At 48.7% G+C, this 15,450-nt stretch overlaps 1 protein-coding gene, 2 long non-coding RNA genes and 1 other non-coding gene across 5 annotated transcripts in view; all 4 read left to right on the top strand.

Annotated features, from left to right (window-relative positions):
- man2c1 (mannosidase, alpha, class 2C, member 1) overlaps positions 1-15,450 on the top strand; it is a 65,891-nt gene that overhangs the window by 32,777 nt on the left and 17,664 nt on the right. For both annotated transcript variants that reach the window (XM_029751987.1, XM_029751986.1), the window contains exons 13-21: positions 47-170; positions 374-495; positions 1,037-1,122; positions 2,452-2,643; positions 3,064-3,152; positions 3,290-3,384; positions 6,033-6,137; positions 6,600-6,756; positions 7,552-7,695. In XM_029751987.1, the coding sequence (XP_029607847.1) occupies positions 47-170; positions 374-495; positions 1,037-1,122; positions 2,452-2,643; positions 3,064-3,152; positions 3,290-3,384; positions 6,033-6,137; positions 6,600-6,756; positions 7,552-7,695 (1,114 nt within the window). The remainder of the gene's footprint in view (positions 1-46; positions 171-373; positions 496-1,036; positions 1,123-2,451; positions 2,644-3,063; positions 3,153-3,289; positions 3,385-6,032; positions 6,138-6,599; positions 6,757-7,551; positions 7,696-15,450) is intronic.
- On the top strand, positions 1,129-2,066 carry LOC115192987 (uncharacterized). Its single transcript, XR_003878050.1, has 2 exons — positions 1,129-1,318; positions 1,958-2,066. It is a non-coding gene; the product is annotated as an uncharacterized LOC115192987 (long non-coding RNA).
- LOC115192988 (uncharacterized) lies at positions 2,070-2,309 on the top strand. Its single transcript, XR_003878051.1, has 2 exons — positions 2,070-2,170; positions 2,278-2,309. It is a non-coding gene; the product is annotated as an uncharacterized LOC115192988 (long non-coding RNA).
- trnaa-ugc (transfer RNA alanine (anticodon UGC)) lies at positions 2,803-2,877 on the top strand. The gene has a single exon. It is a non-coding gene; the product is annotated as a tRNA-Ala (tRNA).

Here is a 15,450-nt window from a genome sequence, read left to right as displayed (position 1 = left end):
ACACGTGTTTATATACATCATTGACTAACGTGTTTTTAACCCCTAGGGTCCAGATGTCCAGTCCTGACCGGCTCTTCTCTGAACTTGAGGCGGACTCCTCTCTTCTGTGTACCTGGACTGGAGAACTATTTCTAGAACTACACAATGGCACCTACACCACACAGGCACAGGTGGGGCCTAATTTGGGCTTCTCAAAGCCTCTCTAGAGCTGTTTGTGCCGTATTGCCAACTCTATGGTAACGTTCATGTCAAACATCTGAGACCAGGATAGGATCTCCGACTCTACGTTGACTTTATTAGTTACTAACTGTTTTTTTACTGGGTTTTTAATGACAAGAGTTTGCCACTTTTTCCAACCCACGTGTGTCTCCAGATCAAGCTAGGGAATCGGCAGTGTGAGACCTTGCTCCATGACGTCGAGGTGGCCAGCAGCTTGGCTCTGTGTCTGGATAAGACTTTCCAGTACCCTTCCCAACAGCTACAAATCCTCTGGAGGTAAAGGCCACAGCACATAAAGATATAGACATTTAGCCTCTGGGGTTGCTTTTGAAGTCAGGTTCTCTAAATGGACAGACACATATTATACAAAAAAAATAGATAAACAATTAGCATCTAGAGTTCGATAGCGTTGAATTAGGTGAAGGAATGACATATGGTTTCAGTATTTAGCTAACGGAGCTCTTTATTGTTCTGCACAGACATCACACTGTGACTAGTTTCCTCTAAAATCCCCGCGTGTGGGCGCATACACACACACACACACACACACACACACACACGAACAATGGCATTCATTATTTCACACATTCCTTAACCTGGTATTACATGTCCCTAGGCCCTCAACACTCTACTAAAACGTTGACATGTCCCTAGGCCCTCAATACTACTAAAACGTTGACATGTCCCTAGGCCCTCAACACTACTAAAACGTTGACATGTCCCTAGGCCCTCAACACTCTACTAAAACGTTGACATGTCCCTAGGCCCTCAACACTACTAAACGACAACAACTCTACAATTGTGTTTTGTTTTTCAGGCAGCTCCTCTTGAACCAGTTCCATGATGTGATTCCTGGCACCTGTATAGAGATGGTGGTAGAGGACGCACTGAGATATTATCAAGGTATATAACAGCACTGAGATATTATCAAGGTATATAACAGCACTGAGATTATCAAGGTATATAACAGCACTGAGATATTATCAAGGTATATAACAGCACTGAGATATTATCAAGGTATATAACAGCACTGAGATATTATCAAGGTATATAACAGCTGTATATTATCAAGGTATATAACAGCACTGAGATTATCAAGGTATATAACAGCACTGAGATATTATCAAGGTATATAACAGCACTGAGATATTATCAAGGTATATAACAGCTGTATATTATCAAGGTATATAACAGCACTGAGATTATCAAGGTATATAACAGCACTGAGATTATCAAGGTATATAACAGCACTGAGATATTATCAAGGTATATAACAGCAGTATATTATCAAGGTATATAACAGCACTGAGATTATCAAGGTATATAACAGCACTGAGATATTATCAAGGTATATAACAGCACTGAGATTATCAAGGTATATAACAGCACTGAGATATTATCAAGGTATATAACAGCACTGAGATATTATCAAGGTATATAACAGCTGTATATTATCAAGGTATATAACAGCACTGAGATTATCAAGGTATATAACAGCACTGAGATTATCAAGGTATATAACAGCACTACGATATTATCAAGGTATATAACAGCACTGAGATTATCAAGGTATATAACAGCACTGAGATATTATCAAGGTATATAACAGCACTGAGATATTATCAAGGTATATAACAGCACTGAGATATTATCAAGGTATATAACAGCACTGAGATATTATCAAGGTATATAACAGCACTGAGATTATCAAGGTATATAACAGCTGTATATTATCAAGGTATATAACAGCTGTATATTATCAAGGTATATAACAGCACTGAGATTATCAAGGTATATAACAGCACTGAGATTATCAAGGTATATAACAGCTGTATATTATCAAGGTATATAACAGCACTGAGATTATCAAGGTATATAACAGCTGTAGATTATCAAGGTATATAACAGCACTGAGATTATCAAGGTATATAACAGCACTGAGATTATCAAGGTATATAACAGCTGTATATTATCAAGGTATATAACAGCACTGAGATTATCAAGGTATATAACAGCACTGAGATTATCAAGGTATATAACAGCACTGAGATTATCAAGGTAAATAACAGCTGTATATTATCAAGGTAAAGGAAAAAAGACCATAATGACAATAGCAGAGAGTTTCTTTGTTTTTTTAGAAAAGATCACAAACTTAAAACCATTCCATGTGGAGTGCGAACCCCAATTCCTGTGTACGTGCCCCCCCCACCCCCCTCCCTCCGTGTCTCTCAGACATCCGCACCACGGGGACCAGACTGCTGCGTGTCTCCTGCGAGGCCCTGGTGTCTAAAGGGGCTACGACCCAGACAGGAAACACTGACAGTACAGACACTTCCGTTGCTGTCCTCAACACTCTGCCCTGGGAACGCACCGAGGTCCTCCCGCTGGCAGGGGGCGCTCCTGAACACCAACAACCATGCCTCGGTAGGGTTACTGACTATTATAGTGTGAATTCTCACAGATCATTGGCACAGTGCAGTTATTCAAAACACAATACAATGGTTTTGTTCTTTCACATTTCAACTCGTAAGTTATTTAGAGGCGATGCGTAGTTGAACTGTTAGTGATGCATAGTTGAACTGAGCCCCCGTGTGGCTCAGTTGGTAGAGCATGGTGTTTGCAACGCCAGGGTTGTGGGTTCGATTCCCACGGGGGGCCAGTACGGGGAAAAAAAAAAAATGTAAGTATGAAATGTATGCATTCACTACTGTAAGTCGTTCTGGATAAGAGCGTCTGCTAAATGACTAAAAATGTAAAATGTTAGACCTGTTTCATGTCCCTGCATGTCCGTATCTCTCCGTCTGCCGTTGTGAAAATAAGTGTTATTCCTGTGTTATTCTGTAGCCCTGGTGACAGTCCCCAGTGTCGCTGTAGTTTCTGTCTGTGATGCCACTGCTACCAAACCTGCCCCTCTGGTCTCTGTCAAGGTTCAGGTAATATACACTACATAGCTAGGACATTTCATTTTGATTCATGGGAATAGTTCTTTATTTCCATTGTTTGATAAAAATGTCACTTTTATTTGACGCTTTCAGTTGATAATCTTAGTTTGAATGTTGTTCTATCGTAGGATGATGGTACTGTCCTCATGGAAAATGGGATTTTACATGCTGTTGTTAATAAGGATGGAGGGCTGGCTTCCTTGTACCTGGTCAAGACTAACAGGTAAAATCCCATCCTCAGAAGGCGCCTTCACACTGCACTTTAGCCCTGTGGCTAAGAGGCTCCTCAGCCCTGTGGCTAAGAGCCTCCTCAGCCCTGTGGCTAAGAACCTCCTCAGCCCTGTGGCTAAGAACCTCCTCAGCCCTGTGGCTAAGAACCTCCTCAGCCCTGTGGCTAAGAGCCTCCTCAGCCCTGTGGCTAAGAGCCTCCTCAGCCCTGTGGCTAAGAACCTCCTCAGCCCTGTGGCTAAGAACCTCCTCAGCCCTGTGGCTAAGAACCTCCTCAGCCCTGTGGCTAAGAGCCTCCTCAGCCCTGTGGCTAAGAGCCTCCTCAGCCCTGTGGCTAAGAGCCTCCTCAGCCCTGTGGCTAAGAGCCTCCTCAGCCCTGTGGCTAAGAACCTCCTCAGCCCTGTGGCTAAGAACCTCCTCAGCCCTGTGGCTAAGAACCTCCTCAGCCCTGTGGCTAAGAGCCTCCTCAGCCCTGTGGCTAAGAGCCTCCTCAGCCCTGTGGCTAAGAGCCTCCTCAGCCCTGTGGCTAAGAACCTCCTCAGCCCTGTGGCTAAGAGCCTCCTCAGCCCTGTGGCTAAGAGCCTCCTCAGCCCTGTGGCTAAGAGCCTCCTCAGCCCTGTGGCTAAGAACCTCCTCAGCCCTGTGGCTAAGAACCTCCTCAGCCCTGTGGCTAAGAGCCTCCTCAGCCCTGTGGCTAAGAGCCTCCTCAGCCCTGTGGCTAAGAACCTCCTCAGCCCTGTGGCTAAGAACCTCCTCAGCCCTGTGGCTAAGAGCCTCCTCAGCCCTGTGGCTAAGAGCCTCCTCAGCCCTGTGGCTAAGAACCTCCTCAGCCCTGTGGCTAAGAACCTCCTCAGCCCTGTGGCTAAGAACCTCCTCAGCCCTGTGGCTAAGAGCCTCCTCAGCCCTGTGGCTAAGAGCCTCCTCAGCCCTGTGGCTAAGAGCCTCCTCAGCCCTGTGGCTAAGAGCCTCCTCAGCCCTGTGGCTAAGAACCTCCTCAGCCCTGTGGCTAAGAACCTCCTCAGCCCTGTGGCTAAGAACCTCCTCAGCCCTGTGGCTAAGAACCTCCTCAGCCCTGTGGCTAAGAGCCTCCTCAGCCCTGTGGCTAAGAGCCTCCTCAGCCCTGTGGCTAAGAGCCTCCTCAGCTAGCGCCCAATTGTCTCCCATTCACTCCTTGAAGGAGAGCTCTCCTTGTCCCAAAATCTCCCAGAATGCTGCATAGCAACCTAGCGGTGCCAAAAGCCCTGGTCTGCTACTGCATAGCAACCTAGCGGTGCCAAAAGCCCTGGTCTGCTACTGCATAGCAACCTAGCGGTGCCAAAAACCCTGGTCTGCCCTGGAAAATCCTATGTAAATGACGATCTGCAGAACGGCCAAACCCCCCTGAAATTTGAAGGCTGCTTTGTGCTCTAAAATGTGTTTACTATGGTCAAGTTCGATCCCCACGTGAATTATTTTAAAGTTCGCTACAAATGTAGATATTTATTTAAAAGTGATCCAGTCTGACCACTACACAGCAGGCAACAAGTAGGCTCTCTCAGTCAGGATGGAAACAACTACATCGACCATGATCCTTTGCTGGTTACGGCCGCTTTCACCATGATCCTTAGCAATTTTTGGGTGCCGTTCAGCTTCAAATTCAAATACTTTCGTTTTACTTACAAAGCCCTTAACCAACAATGCAGTTCAAGAAATAGAGTTAAGAAAATATTTACTAAATAAACTAAAGTAAAACAATTCTATAAAAAGTTACACAATAAAATAACGAGGCTATATATAGGGGGTACCGGTACAGAGTCAATGTGGAGGCTATATACAGGGGGTCCCGGTACAGAGTCAATGTGTGGGGGTACAGGTTAGTCGAGGTAATTTGTACATGTAGGTAGGAGTGAAGTGACAATGCATAGATAATAAACAGCGAGTAGCAGCAGTGTACAAAAGGAATGGGGGGGGGTCAATGTAAATATTCCAGTGGCCATTTGATTAATTGTTCAGGAGTCTTATAGCTTGGGGGTAGAAGATGTTAAGGAGCCTTTTGGACCTAGACTTGGTGCTCTGGTACCGCTTGCCGTGCGGTAGCAGAGAGAACAGTCAATGACTAGGGTGACTGGAGTCTTTGACAATTTTTTTGGGGCCTTCTTCTGACACCGCCTGGTATAGAGGTCCTGGATGGCAGGAAGCTTGGCCCCAGTGATGTACTGGGCCGTACGCACTACCCTCTGTAGCGCCTTGCGGTCGGAGGCCGAGCAGTTGCCATAACAGCGGTGATGCAACCAGTCAGGATGCTCTCGATGGTGCAGCTGTAGAACTTTTTGAGGACTTGGGGACCCATGTTTTCCATAGGAATATGTGGATGACGTCAACTCTATCGCCATCTACTTGTTTTAATGGCTATGGTTTTATAACATCGGTGGCGTGACAAGAGAATGTTGGTCACATGTATGTTTGTCTGTTAGCCCAGGGCTAAAGCTTAGCACAGGGTTACCAAATGCCTGTGTGAACGCAGGCTAAGCTAGCCCACGGCCAGTTTAGCCTGAGGCTAAGAACAATACAGGGTGAAAAGATCAAGAAGGTACCTGCACACACACACACACACACACACACAGCGAGAATGAAACCATTCTCTCTCCTCTGTGTGTGTTCCAGAGAGGCGATATCTCACGGTTGCAGTGGAAACCAGTTTGTTGTGTTTGACGATGTTCCTCTGTACTGGGACGCCTGGGACGTGATGGACTACCACTTACAGACACGGTGAGAGGAGACAAACATCCTGTTTTCCTGTTCTCATCAGGCTGGCTGAATACAACAGGGCTAACTCTTATTGGACAAATTCAGATAATCCCTCCCTTTTCAGGAAGTTTGGAGCCTACTGAACTCAATCCAGTATATGTAGTTCGTTACTCTGTTAGACCAGTCATGATATCATAACTGCACTCGGTGCCAGTGTGTCCTCTATTGGAAGCCTGTGGTGGAAGTGGAGTGTCCGGCCCAGGTGTCATCTCCAGAGGGTCTAATCCTAACCTTAACCTCTGAACTCTGACCTTCCTATAGGAAGCCGGTAGTAGAGGTGGTCCGTCCTGTCCAGGTCTCATCTCCAGGGGGTCTGACCTCTGAACTCTGACCTTCCAATAGGAAGCCGGTAGTAGAGGTGGTGTCTCCTGTCCAGGTCTCATCTCCAGGGTGTCTGACCTCTGAACTCTGACCTTCCTATAGGAAGCCGGTAGTAGAGGTGGTCCGTCCTGTCCAGGTCTCATCTCCAGGAGGACTGAGAGGCAGTGTGACCTTCACTCTCAGGATCAGTGATAAGAGCACCATCACCCAGGAGATCATCCTGGACGCCATGTGTCCTTATGTCAGGTTTAATACTCAGGTACTGTAGACATCATGTGTCCTTATGTCAGGTTTAATACTCAGGTACTGTAGACGTCATGTGTCCTTATGTCAGGTTTAATACTCAGGTACTGTAGACGTCATGTGTCCTTATGTCAGGTTTAATACTCAGGTACTGTAGACGTCATGTGTCCTTATGTCAGGTTTAATACTCAGGTACTGTAGACGTCATGTGTCCTTATGTCAAGTTAAATACTCAGGTACTGTAGACGTCATGTGTCCTTATGTCAGGTTTAATACTCAGGTACTGTAGACGTCATGTGTCCTTATGTCAGGTTTAAATACTCAGGTACTGTAGACGTCATGTGTCCTTATGTCAGGTTTAAATACTCAGGTACTGTAGACGTCATGTGTCCTTATGTCAGGTTTAATACTCAGGTACTGTAGACGTCATGTGTCCTTATGTCAGGTTTAATACTCAGGTACTGTAGACGTCATGTGTCCTTATGTCAAGTTTAATACTCAGGTACTGTAGACGTCATGTGTCCTTATGTCAGGTTTAATACTCAGGTACTGTAGACGTCATGTGTCCTTATGTCAAGTTTAATACTCAGGTACTGTAGACGTCATGTGTCCTTATTCCAGGTGGAGTGGTTTCAGTCTCATACTGTTGTTTATTCCAGGTGGAGTGGTTTCAGGCTCATACTGTTGTTTATTCCAGGTGGAATGGTTTCAGTCTCATACTGTTGTTTATTCCAGGTGGAATGGTTTCAGTCCCATAATGTTGTTTATTCCAGGTGGAGTGGTTTCATTCTCATACTGTTGTTTATTCCAGGTGGAATGGTTAGAGTCCCATAAGTTCCTGAAGGTGGAGTTCCCAGTGAGGGTGAGGAGCCCCAACGCCACCTATGAGATCCAGTTTGGACACCTGCAGAGACCCACACACAGGAACACCAGCTGGGACTGGGCGCGCTTCGAGGTACCGGTAAAATGGATTTTTACCGCCCTACAGTAACCAGCCTAGTCCCCCAAAGAGCCCTACAGTAACCAGCCTAGTCCCCCAAAGAGCTTTACAGTAACCAGCCTAGTCCCCCAAAGAGCTTTACAGTAACCAGCCTAGTCCCCCAAAGAGCCCTACAGTAACCAGCCTAGTCCCCCAAAGAGCCCTACAGTAACCAGCCTAGTCCCCCAAAGAGCTTTACAGTAACCAGCCTAGTCCCCCAAAGAGCCCTACAGTAACCAGCCTAGTCCCCCAAAGAGCTTTACAGTAACCAGCCTAGTCCCCCAAGGAGCCCTAAAGTAACCAGCCTAGTCCCCCAAAGAGCTTTACAGTAACCAGCCTAGTCCCCCAAAGAGCCCTACAGTAACCAGCCTAGTCCCCCAAAGAGCTTTACAGTAACCAGCCTAGTCCCCCTAAGAGCTTTACAGTAACCAGCCTAGTCCCCCCAAAGAGCTTTACAGTAACCAGCCTAGTCCCCCTAAGAGCTTTACAGTAACCAGCCTAGTCCCCCAAAAGAGCTTTAGAGTAACCAGCCTAGTCCCCCAAAGAGCTTTACAGTAGCTAGCCTAGTCCCCCAAAAGAGCTTTACAGTAACCAGCCTAGTCCCCCAAAGAGCTTTACAGTAACCAGCCTAGTCCCCAAAATAGCTTTACAGTAACCAGCCTAGTCCCCCAAAGAGCTTTACAGTAACCAGCCTAGTCCCCCAAAGAGCTTTATGTTATACTGGCGTGGACCCCAAAGAGCTTTACAGTAACCAGCCTAGTCCCCCAAAGAGCTTTATGTTATACTGGCGTGGACCCCAAAGAGCTTTACAGTAACCAGCCTAGTCCCCCAAAGAGCTTTACAGTATACTGGCTTGGGCCCCAAAGAGCTTTACAGTAACCAGCCTAGTCCCCCAAAGAGCTCTACAGTAACCAGCCTAGTCCCCCAAAGAGCTTTACAGTAACCAGCCTAGTCCCCCAAAGAACCCTACAGTAACCAGCCTAGTCCCCCAAAGAGCCCTACAGTAACCAGCCTAGTCCCCCTAAGAGCTCTACAGTAACCAGCCTAGTCCCCCAAAGAGCTTTACAGTAACCAGCCTAGTCCCCCAAAGAGCTTTACAGTAACCAGCCTTGTCCCCCAAAGAGCTTTACAGTAACCAGCCTAGTCCCCCAAAGAGCTTTACAGTAACCAGCCTAGTCCCCCAAAGAGCTTTACAGTAACCAGCCTAGTCCACCAAAGAGCTTTACAGTAACCAGCCTAGTCCCCCAAATTGCTTTACAGTAACCAGCCTAGTCCCCCAAATAGCTTGACAGTATACTGTCTTGGACCCCAAAGAGCTTTACAGTAACCAGCCTAGTCCCCCAAAGAGCTTTACAGTAACCAGCCTAGTCCCCCAAAAGAGCTTTACAGTAACCAGCCTAGTCCCCCTAAGAGCCCTACAGTAACCAGCCTAGTCCCCCAAAGAGCCCTACAGTAACCATCCTAGTCCCCCTAGAGCCCTACAGTAACCAGCCTAGTCCCCCTAAGAGCCCTACAGTAACCAGCCTAGTCCCCAAAGAGCTTTACAGTAACCAGCCTAGCCCCCCAAAGAGCCCTACAGTAACCAGCCTAGTCCCCCAAAGAGCTCTACAGTAACCAGCCTAGTCCCCCAAAAAGCCCTAGAGTAACCAGCATTGTCCCCCAAAGAGCTTTACAGTAACCAGCCTAGTCCCCCAAAGAGCCCTACAGTAACCAGCCTAGTCCCCCAAAGAGCTTTACAGTAACCAACCTAGTCCCCCCAAAGAGCCCTACAGTAACCAGCCTAGTCCCCCAAAGAGCTTTACAGTAACCAGCCTAGTCCCCCAAAGAACCCTACAGTAACCAGCCTAGTCCCCAAAGAGCCCTACAGTAACCAGCCTAGTCCCCCAAAGAGCTCTACAGTAACCAGCCTAGTCCCCCAAAGAGCTTTACAGTAACCAGCCTAGTCCCCCAAAGAGCTTTACAGTAACCAGCCTTGTCCCCCAAAGAGCTTTACAGAACCAGCCTAGTCCCCCAAAGAGCTTTACAGTAACCAGCCTAGTCCCCCAAAGAGCTTTACAGTAACCAGCCTAGTCCCCAAAGAGCTTACAGTAACCAGCCTAGTCCCCCAAATTGCTTTACAGTAACCAGCCTAGTCCCCCAAATAGCCTTGACAGTATACTGTCTTGGACCCCAAAGAGCTTTACAGTAACCAGCCTAGTCCCCCAAAGAGCTTTACAGTAACCAGCCTAGTCCCCCAAAAGAGCTTTACGTAACCAGCCTAGTCCCCCTAAGAGCCCTACAGTAACCAGCCTAGTCCCCCAAAGAGCCCTACAGTAACCATCCTAGTCCCCCTAAGAGCCCTACAGTAACCAGCCTAGTCCCCTAAGAGCCCTACAGTAACCAGCCTAGTCCCCAAAGAGCTTTACAGTAACCAGCCTAGTCCCCCAAAGAGCCCTACAGTAACCAGCCTAGTCCCCCAAAGAGCTTTACAGTAACCAGCCTAGTCCCCCAAAGAGCCCTAGAGTAACCAGCCTAGTCCCCAAAGAGCTCTACAGTAACCAGCCTAGTCCCCCAAGGAGCCCTACAGTAACCAGCCTAGTCCCCCTAAGAGCTTTACAGTAACCAGCCTAGTCCCCCAAAGAGTTCTACAGTAACCAGCCTAGTCCCCAAAGAGCTTTACAGTAACCAGCCTAGTCCCCCAAAGAGCCCTACAGTAACCATCCTAGTCCCCCAAAGAGCTTTACAGTAACCAGCCTAGTCCCCCAAGAGCTTTACAGTAACCAGCCTAGTCCCCCAAAGAACCCTACAGTAACCGCCTAGTCCCCCAAAGAGCCCTACAGTAACCAGCCTAGTCCCCCTAAGAGCTCTACAGTAACCAGCCTAGTCCCCCAAAGAGCTTTACAGTAACCAGCCTTGTCCCCCAAAGAGCTTTGAAGTAACCAGCCTAGTCCCCCAAAGAGCTTTACAGTAACCAGCTAGGCCCCCAAAGAGCCTTACAGTAACCAGCCTAGTCCCCCAAAGAGCTTTACAGTAACCAGCCTAGTCCCCCAAATAGCTTGACAGTATACTGTCTTGGACCCCAAAGAGCTTTACAGTAACCAGCCTAGTCCCCCAAAGAGCTTTACAGTATCCAGCCTAGTCCCCCAAAGAGCTTTACAGTAACCAGCCTAGTCCCCCAAATAGCTTGACAGTATACTGTCTTGGACCCCAAAGAGCTTTACAGTAACCAGCCTAGTCCCCCAAAGAGCTTTACAGTATCCAGCCTAGTCCCCCAAAGAGCTTTACAGTAACCAGCCTAGTCCCCCAAAGAGCCCTACAGTAACCAGCCTAGTCCCCCAAAGAGCTTTACAGTAACCAACCTAGTCCCCCCAAAGAGCCCTACAGTAACCAGCCTAGTCCCCCAAAGAGCTTTACAGTAACCAGCCTAGTCCCCCTAAGAGCCCTACAGTAACCAGCCTAGTCCCCCAAAGAGCCCTACAGTAACCATCCTAGTCCCCCTAAGAGCCCTACAGTAACCAGCCTAGTCCCCCTAAGAGCCCTACAGTAACCAGCCTAGTCCCCCAAAGAGCTTTACAGTAACCAGCCTAGTCCCCCCAAAGAGCCCTACAGTAACCAGCCTAGTCCCCCAAAGAGCTCTACAGTAACCAGCCTAGTCCCCCAAAAAGCCCTAGAGTAACCAGCCTTGTCCCCCAAAGAGCTTTACAGTAACCAGCCTAGTCCCCCAAAGAGCCCTACAGTAACCAGCCTAGTCCCCCAAAGAGCTTTACAGTAACCAACCTAGTCCCCCCAAAGAGCCCTACAGTAACCAGCCTAGTCCCCCAAAGAGCTTTACAGTAACCAGCCTAGTCCCCCAAAGAACCCTACAGTAACCAGCCTAGTCCCCCAAAGAGCCCTACAGTAACCAGCCTAGTCCCCCTAAGAGCTCTACAGTAACCAGCCTAGTCCCCCAAAGAGCTTTACAGTAACCAGCCTAGTCCCCCAAAGAGCTTTACAGTAACCAGCCTGTCCCCCAAAGAGCTTTACAGTAACCAGCCTAGTCCCCCAAAGAGCTTTACAGTAACCAGCCTAGTCCCCCAAAGAGCTTTACAGTAACCAGCCTAGTCCCCCAAAGAGCTTTACAGTAACCAGCCTAGTCCCCCCAAAGAGCTTTACAGTAACCAGCCTAGTCCCCCAAATAGCTTGACAGTATACTGTCTTGGACCCCAAAGAGCTTTACAGTAACCAGCCTAGTCCCCCAAAGAGCTTTACAGTAACCAGCCTAGTCCCCCAAAAGAGCTTTACAGTAACCAGCCTAGTCCCCCTAAGAGCCCTACAGTAACCAGCCTAGTCCCCCAAAGAGCCCTACAGTAACCATCCTAGTCCCCCTAAGAGCCTACAGTAACCAGCCTAGTCCCCCTAAGAGCCCTACAGTAACCAGCCTAGTCCCCCAAAGAGCTTTACAGTAACCAGCCTAGTCCCCCAAAGAGCCCTACAGTAACCAGCCTAGTCCCCCAAAGAGCTTTACAGTAACCAGCCTAGTCCCCCAAAGAGCCCTAGAGTAACCAGCCTAGTCCCCCAAAGAGCTCTACAGTAACCAGCCTAGTCCCCCAAGGAGCCCTACAGTAACCAGCCTAGTCCCCCTAAGAGCTTTACAGTAACCAGCCTAGTCCCCCAAAGAGTTCTACAGTAACCAGCCTAGTCCCCCAAAGAGCTTTACAGTAACCAGCCTAGTCCCCCAAAGAGCCCTACAGTAACCATCCTAGTCCCCCAAAGAGCTTTACAGTAACCAGCCTAGTCCCCCAAAGAGCTTTACAGTAACCAGCCTAGTCCCCCAAAGAACCCTACAGTAACCAGCCTAGTCCCCCAAAGAGCCCTACAGTAACCAGCCTAGTCCCCCTAAGAGCTCTACAGTAACCAGCCTAGTCCCCCAAAGAGCTTTACAGGAACCAGCCTAGTCCCCCAAAGAGCTTTACAGTAACCAGCCTTGTCCCCCAAAGAGCTTTGAAGTAACCAGCCTAGTCCCCCAAAGAGCTTTACAGTAACCAGCCTAGTCCCCCAAAGAGCTTTACAGTAACCAGCCTAGTCCCCCAAAGAGCTTTACAGTAACCAGCCTAGTCCCCCAAATTGCTTTACAGTAACCAGCCTAGTCCCCCAAATAGCTTGACAGTATACTGTCTTGGACCCCAAAGAGCTTTACAGTAACCAGCCTAGTCCCCCAAAGAGCTTTACAGTAACCAGCCTAGTCCCCCAAAGAGCTTTACAGTAACCAGCCTAGTCCCCCAAAGAGCCCTACAGTAACCAGCCTAGTCCCCCAAAGAGCTTTACAGTAACCAACCTAGTCCCCCCAAAGAGCCCTACAGTAACCAGCCTAGTCCCCCAAAGAGCTTTACAGTAACCAGCCTAGTCCCCCAAAGAGCTTTACAGTAACCAGCCTAGTCCCCCAAAAGAGCTTTACAGTAACCAGCCTAGTCCCCCCAAAGAGCTTTACAGTAACCAGCCTAGTCCCCCAAAGAGCCCTACAGTAACCAGCCTAGTCCCCCAAAGAGCTTTACAGTAACCAGCCTAGTCCCCCCAAAGAGCCCTACAGTAACCAGCCTAGTCCCCCAAAGAGCTCTACAGTATCCAGCCTAGTCCCCCAAAGAGCCCTAGAGTAACCAGCCTAGTCCCCCAAAGAGCTTTACAGTAACTAGCCTAGTCCCCCAAAGAGCCCTACAGTAACCAGCCTAGTCCCCCAAAGAGCTTTACAGTAACCAGCCTAGTCCCCCAAAGAGCTTTACAGTAACCAGCCTAGTCCCCCAAAGAACCCTACAGTAACCAGCCTAGTCCCCCAAAGAGCCCTACAGTAACCAGCCTAGTCCCCCTAAGAGCTCTACAGTAACCAGCCTAGTCCCCCAAAGAGCTTTACAGTAACCAGCCTAGTCCCCCAAAGAGCTTTACAGTAACCAGCCTAGTCCCCCAAAGAGCTTTACAGTAACCAGCCTAGTCCCCCAAAGAGCTTACAGTAACCAGCCTAGTCCCCCAAAGAGCTTTACAGTAACCAGCCTAGTCCCCCAAAGAGCTTTACAGTAACCAGCCTAGTCCCCCAAATTGCTTTACAGTAACCAGCCTAGTCCCCCAAATAGCTTGACAGTATACTGTCTTGGACCCCAAAGAGCTTTACAGTAACCAGCCTAGTCCCCCAAAGAGCTTTACAGTAACCAGCCTAGTCCCCCAAAAGAGCTTTACAGTACCAGCCTAGTCCCCCTAAGAGCCCTACAGTAACCAGCCTAGTCCCCCAAAGAGCCCTACAGTAACCATCCTAGTCCCCCTAAGAGCCCTACAGTAACCAGCCTAGTCCCCCAAAGAGCTCTACAGTAACCAGCCTAGTCCCCCAAAGAGCCCTAGAGTAACCAGCCTAGTCCCCCAAAGAGCTTTACAGTAACCAGCCTAGTCCCCCAAAGAGGCCCTACAGTAACCAGCCTAGTCCCCCAAAGAGCTTTACAGTAACCAGCCTAGTCCCCCCAAAGAGCCCTACAGTAACCAGCCTAGTCCCCCAAAGAGCTCTACAGTAACCAGCCTAGTCCCCCAAAGAGCCCTAGAGTAACCAGCCTAGTCCCCAAAGAGCTTTACAGTAACCAGCCTAGTCCCCCAAAGAGCCCTACAGTAACCAGCCTAGTCCCCCAAAGAGCTTTACAGTAACCAGCCTAGTCCCCCAAAGAGCTTTACAGTAACCAGCCTAGTCCCCCAAAGAGCTTTACAGTAACCAGCCTAGTCCCCCAAAGAACCCTACAGTAACCAGCCTAGTCCCCCAAAGAGCCCTACAGTAACCAGCCTAGTCCCCCTAAGAGCTCTACAGTAACCAGCCTAGTCCCCCAAAGAGCTTTACAGTAACCAGCCTAGTCCCCCAAAGAGCTTTACAGTAACCAGCCTTGTCCCCCAAAGAGCTTTACAGTAACCAGCCTTGTCCCCCAAAGAGCTTTACAGTAACCAGCCTAGTCCCCCAAAGAGCTTTACAGTAACCAGCCTAGTCCCCCAAAGAGCTTTACAGTAACCAGCCTAGTCCCCCAAATTGCTTTACAGTAACCAGCCTAGTCCCCCAAATAGCTTGACAGTATACTGTCTTGGACCCCAAAGAGCTTTACAGTAACCAGCCTAGTCCCCCAAAAGAGCTTTACAGTAACCAGCCTAGTCCCCCTAAGAGCCCTACAGTAACCAGCCTAGTCCCCCAAAGAGCCCTACAGTAACCAGCCTAGTCCCCCTAAGAGCCCTACAGTAACCAGCCTAGTCCCCCTAAGAGCCCTACAGTAACCAGCCTAGTCCCCCAAAGAGCTTTACAGTAACCAGCCTAGTCCCCCCAAAGAGCCCTACAGTAACCAGCCTAGTCCCCCAAAGAGCTCTACAGTAACCAGCCTAGTCCCCCAAAAAGCCCTAGAGTAACCAGCCTAGTCCCCAAAGAGCTTTACAGTAACCAGCCTAGTCCCCCAAAGAGCCCTACAGTAACCAGCCTAGTCCCCCAAAGAGCTTTACAGTAACCAGCCTAGTCCCCCAAAGAGCCCTAGAGTAACCAGCCTAGTCCCCCAAAGAGCTCTACAGTAACCAGCCTAGTCCCCCAAGGAGCCCTACAGTAACCAGCCTAGTCCCCCTAAGAGCTTTACAGTAACCAGCCTAGTCCCCCAAAGAGTTCTACAGTAACCAGCCTAGTCCCCCAAAGAGCTTTACAGTAACCAGCCTAGTCCCCCAAAGAGCCCTACAGTAACCAGCCTAGTCCCCCAAAGAGCTTTACAGTAACCAGCC

The sequence above is a fragment of the Salmo trutta genome, chromosome 4, assembly GCF_901001165.1.
Source record: "Salmo trutta chromosome 4, fSalTru1.1, whole genome shotgun sequence".
Classification (NCBI taxonomy): domain Eukaryota; kingdom Metazoa; phylum Chordata; class Actinopteri; order Salmoniformes; family Salmonidae; genus Salmo; species Salmo trutta.
This window is presented reverse-complemented; position numbering and strand designations above follow the sequence as displayed.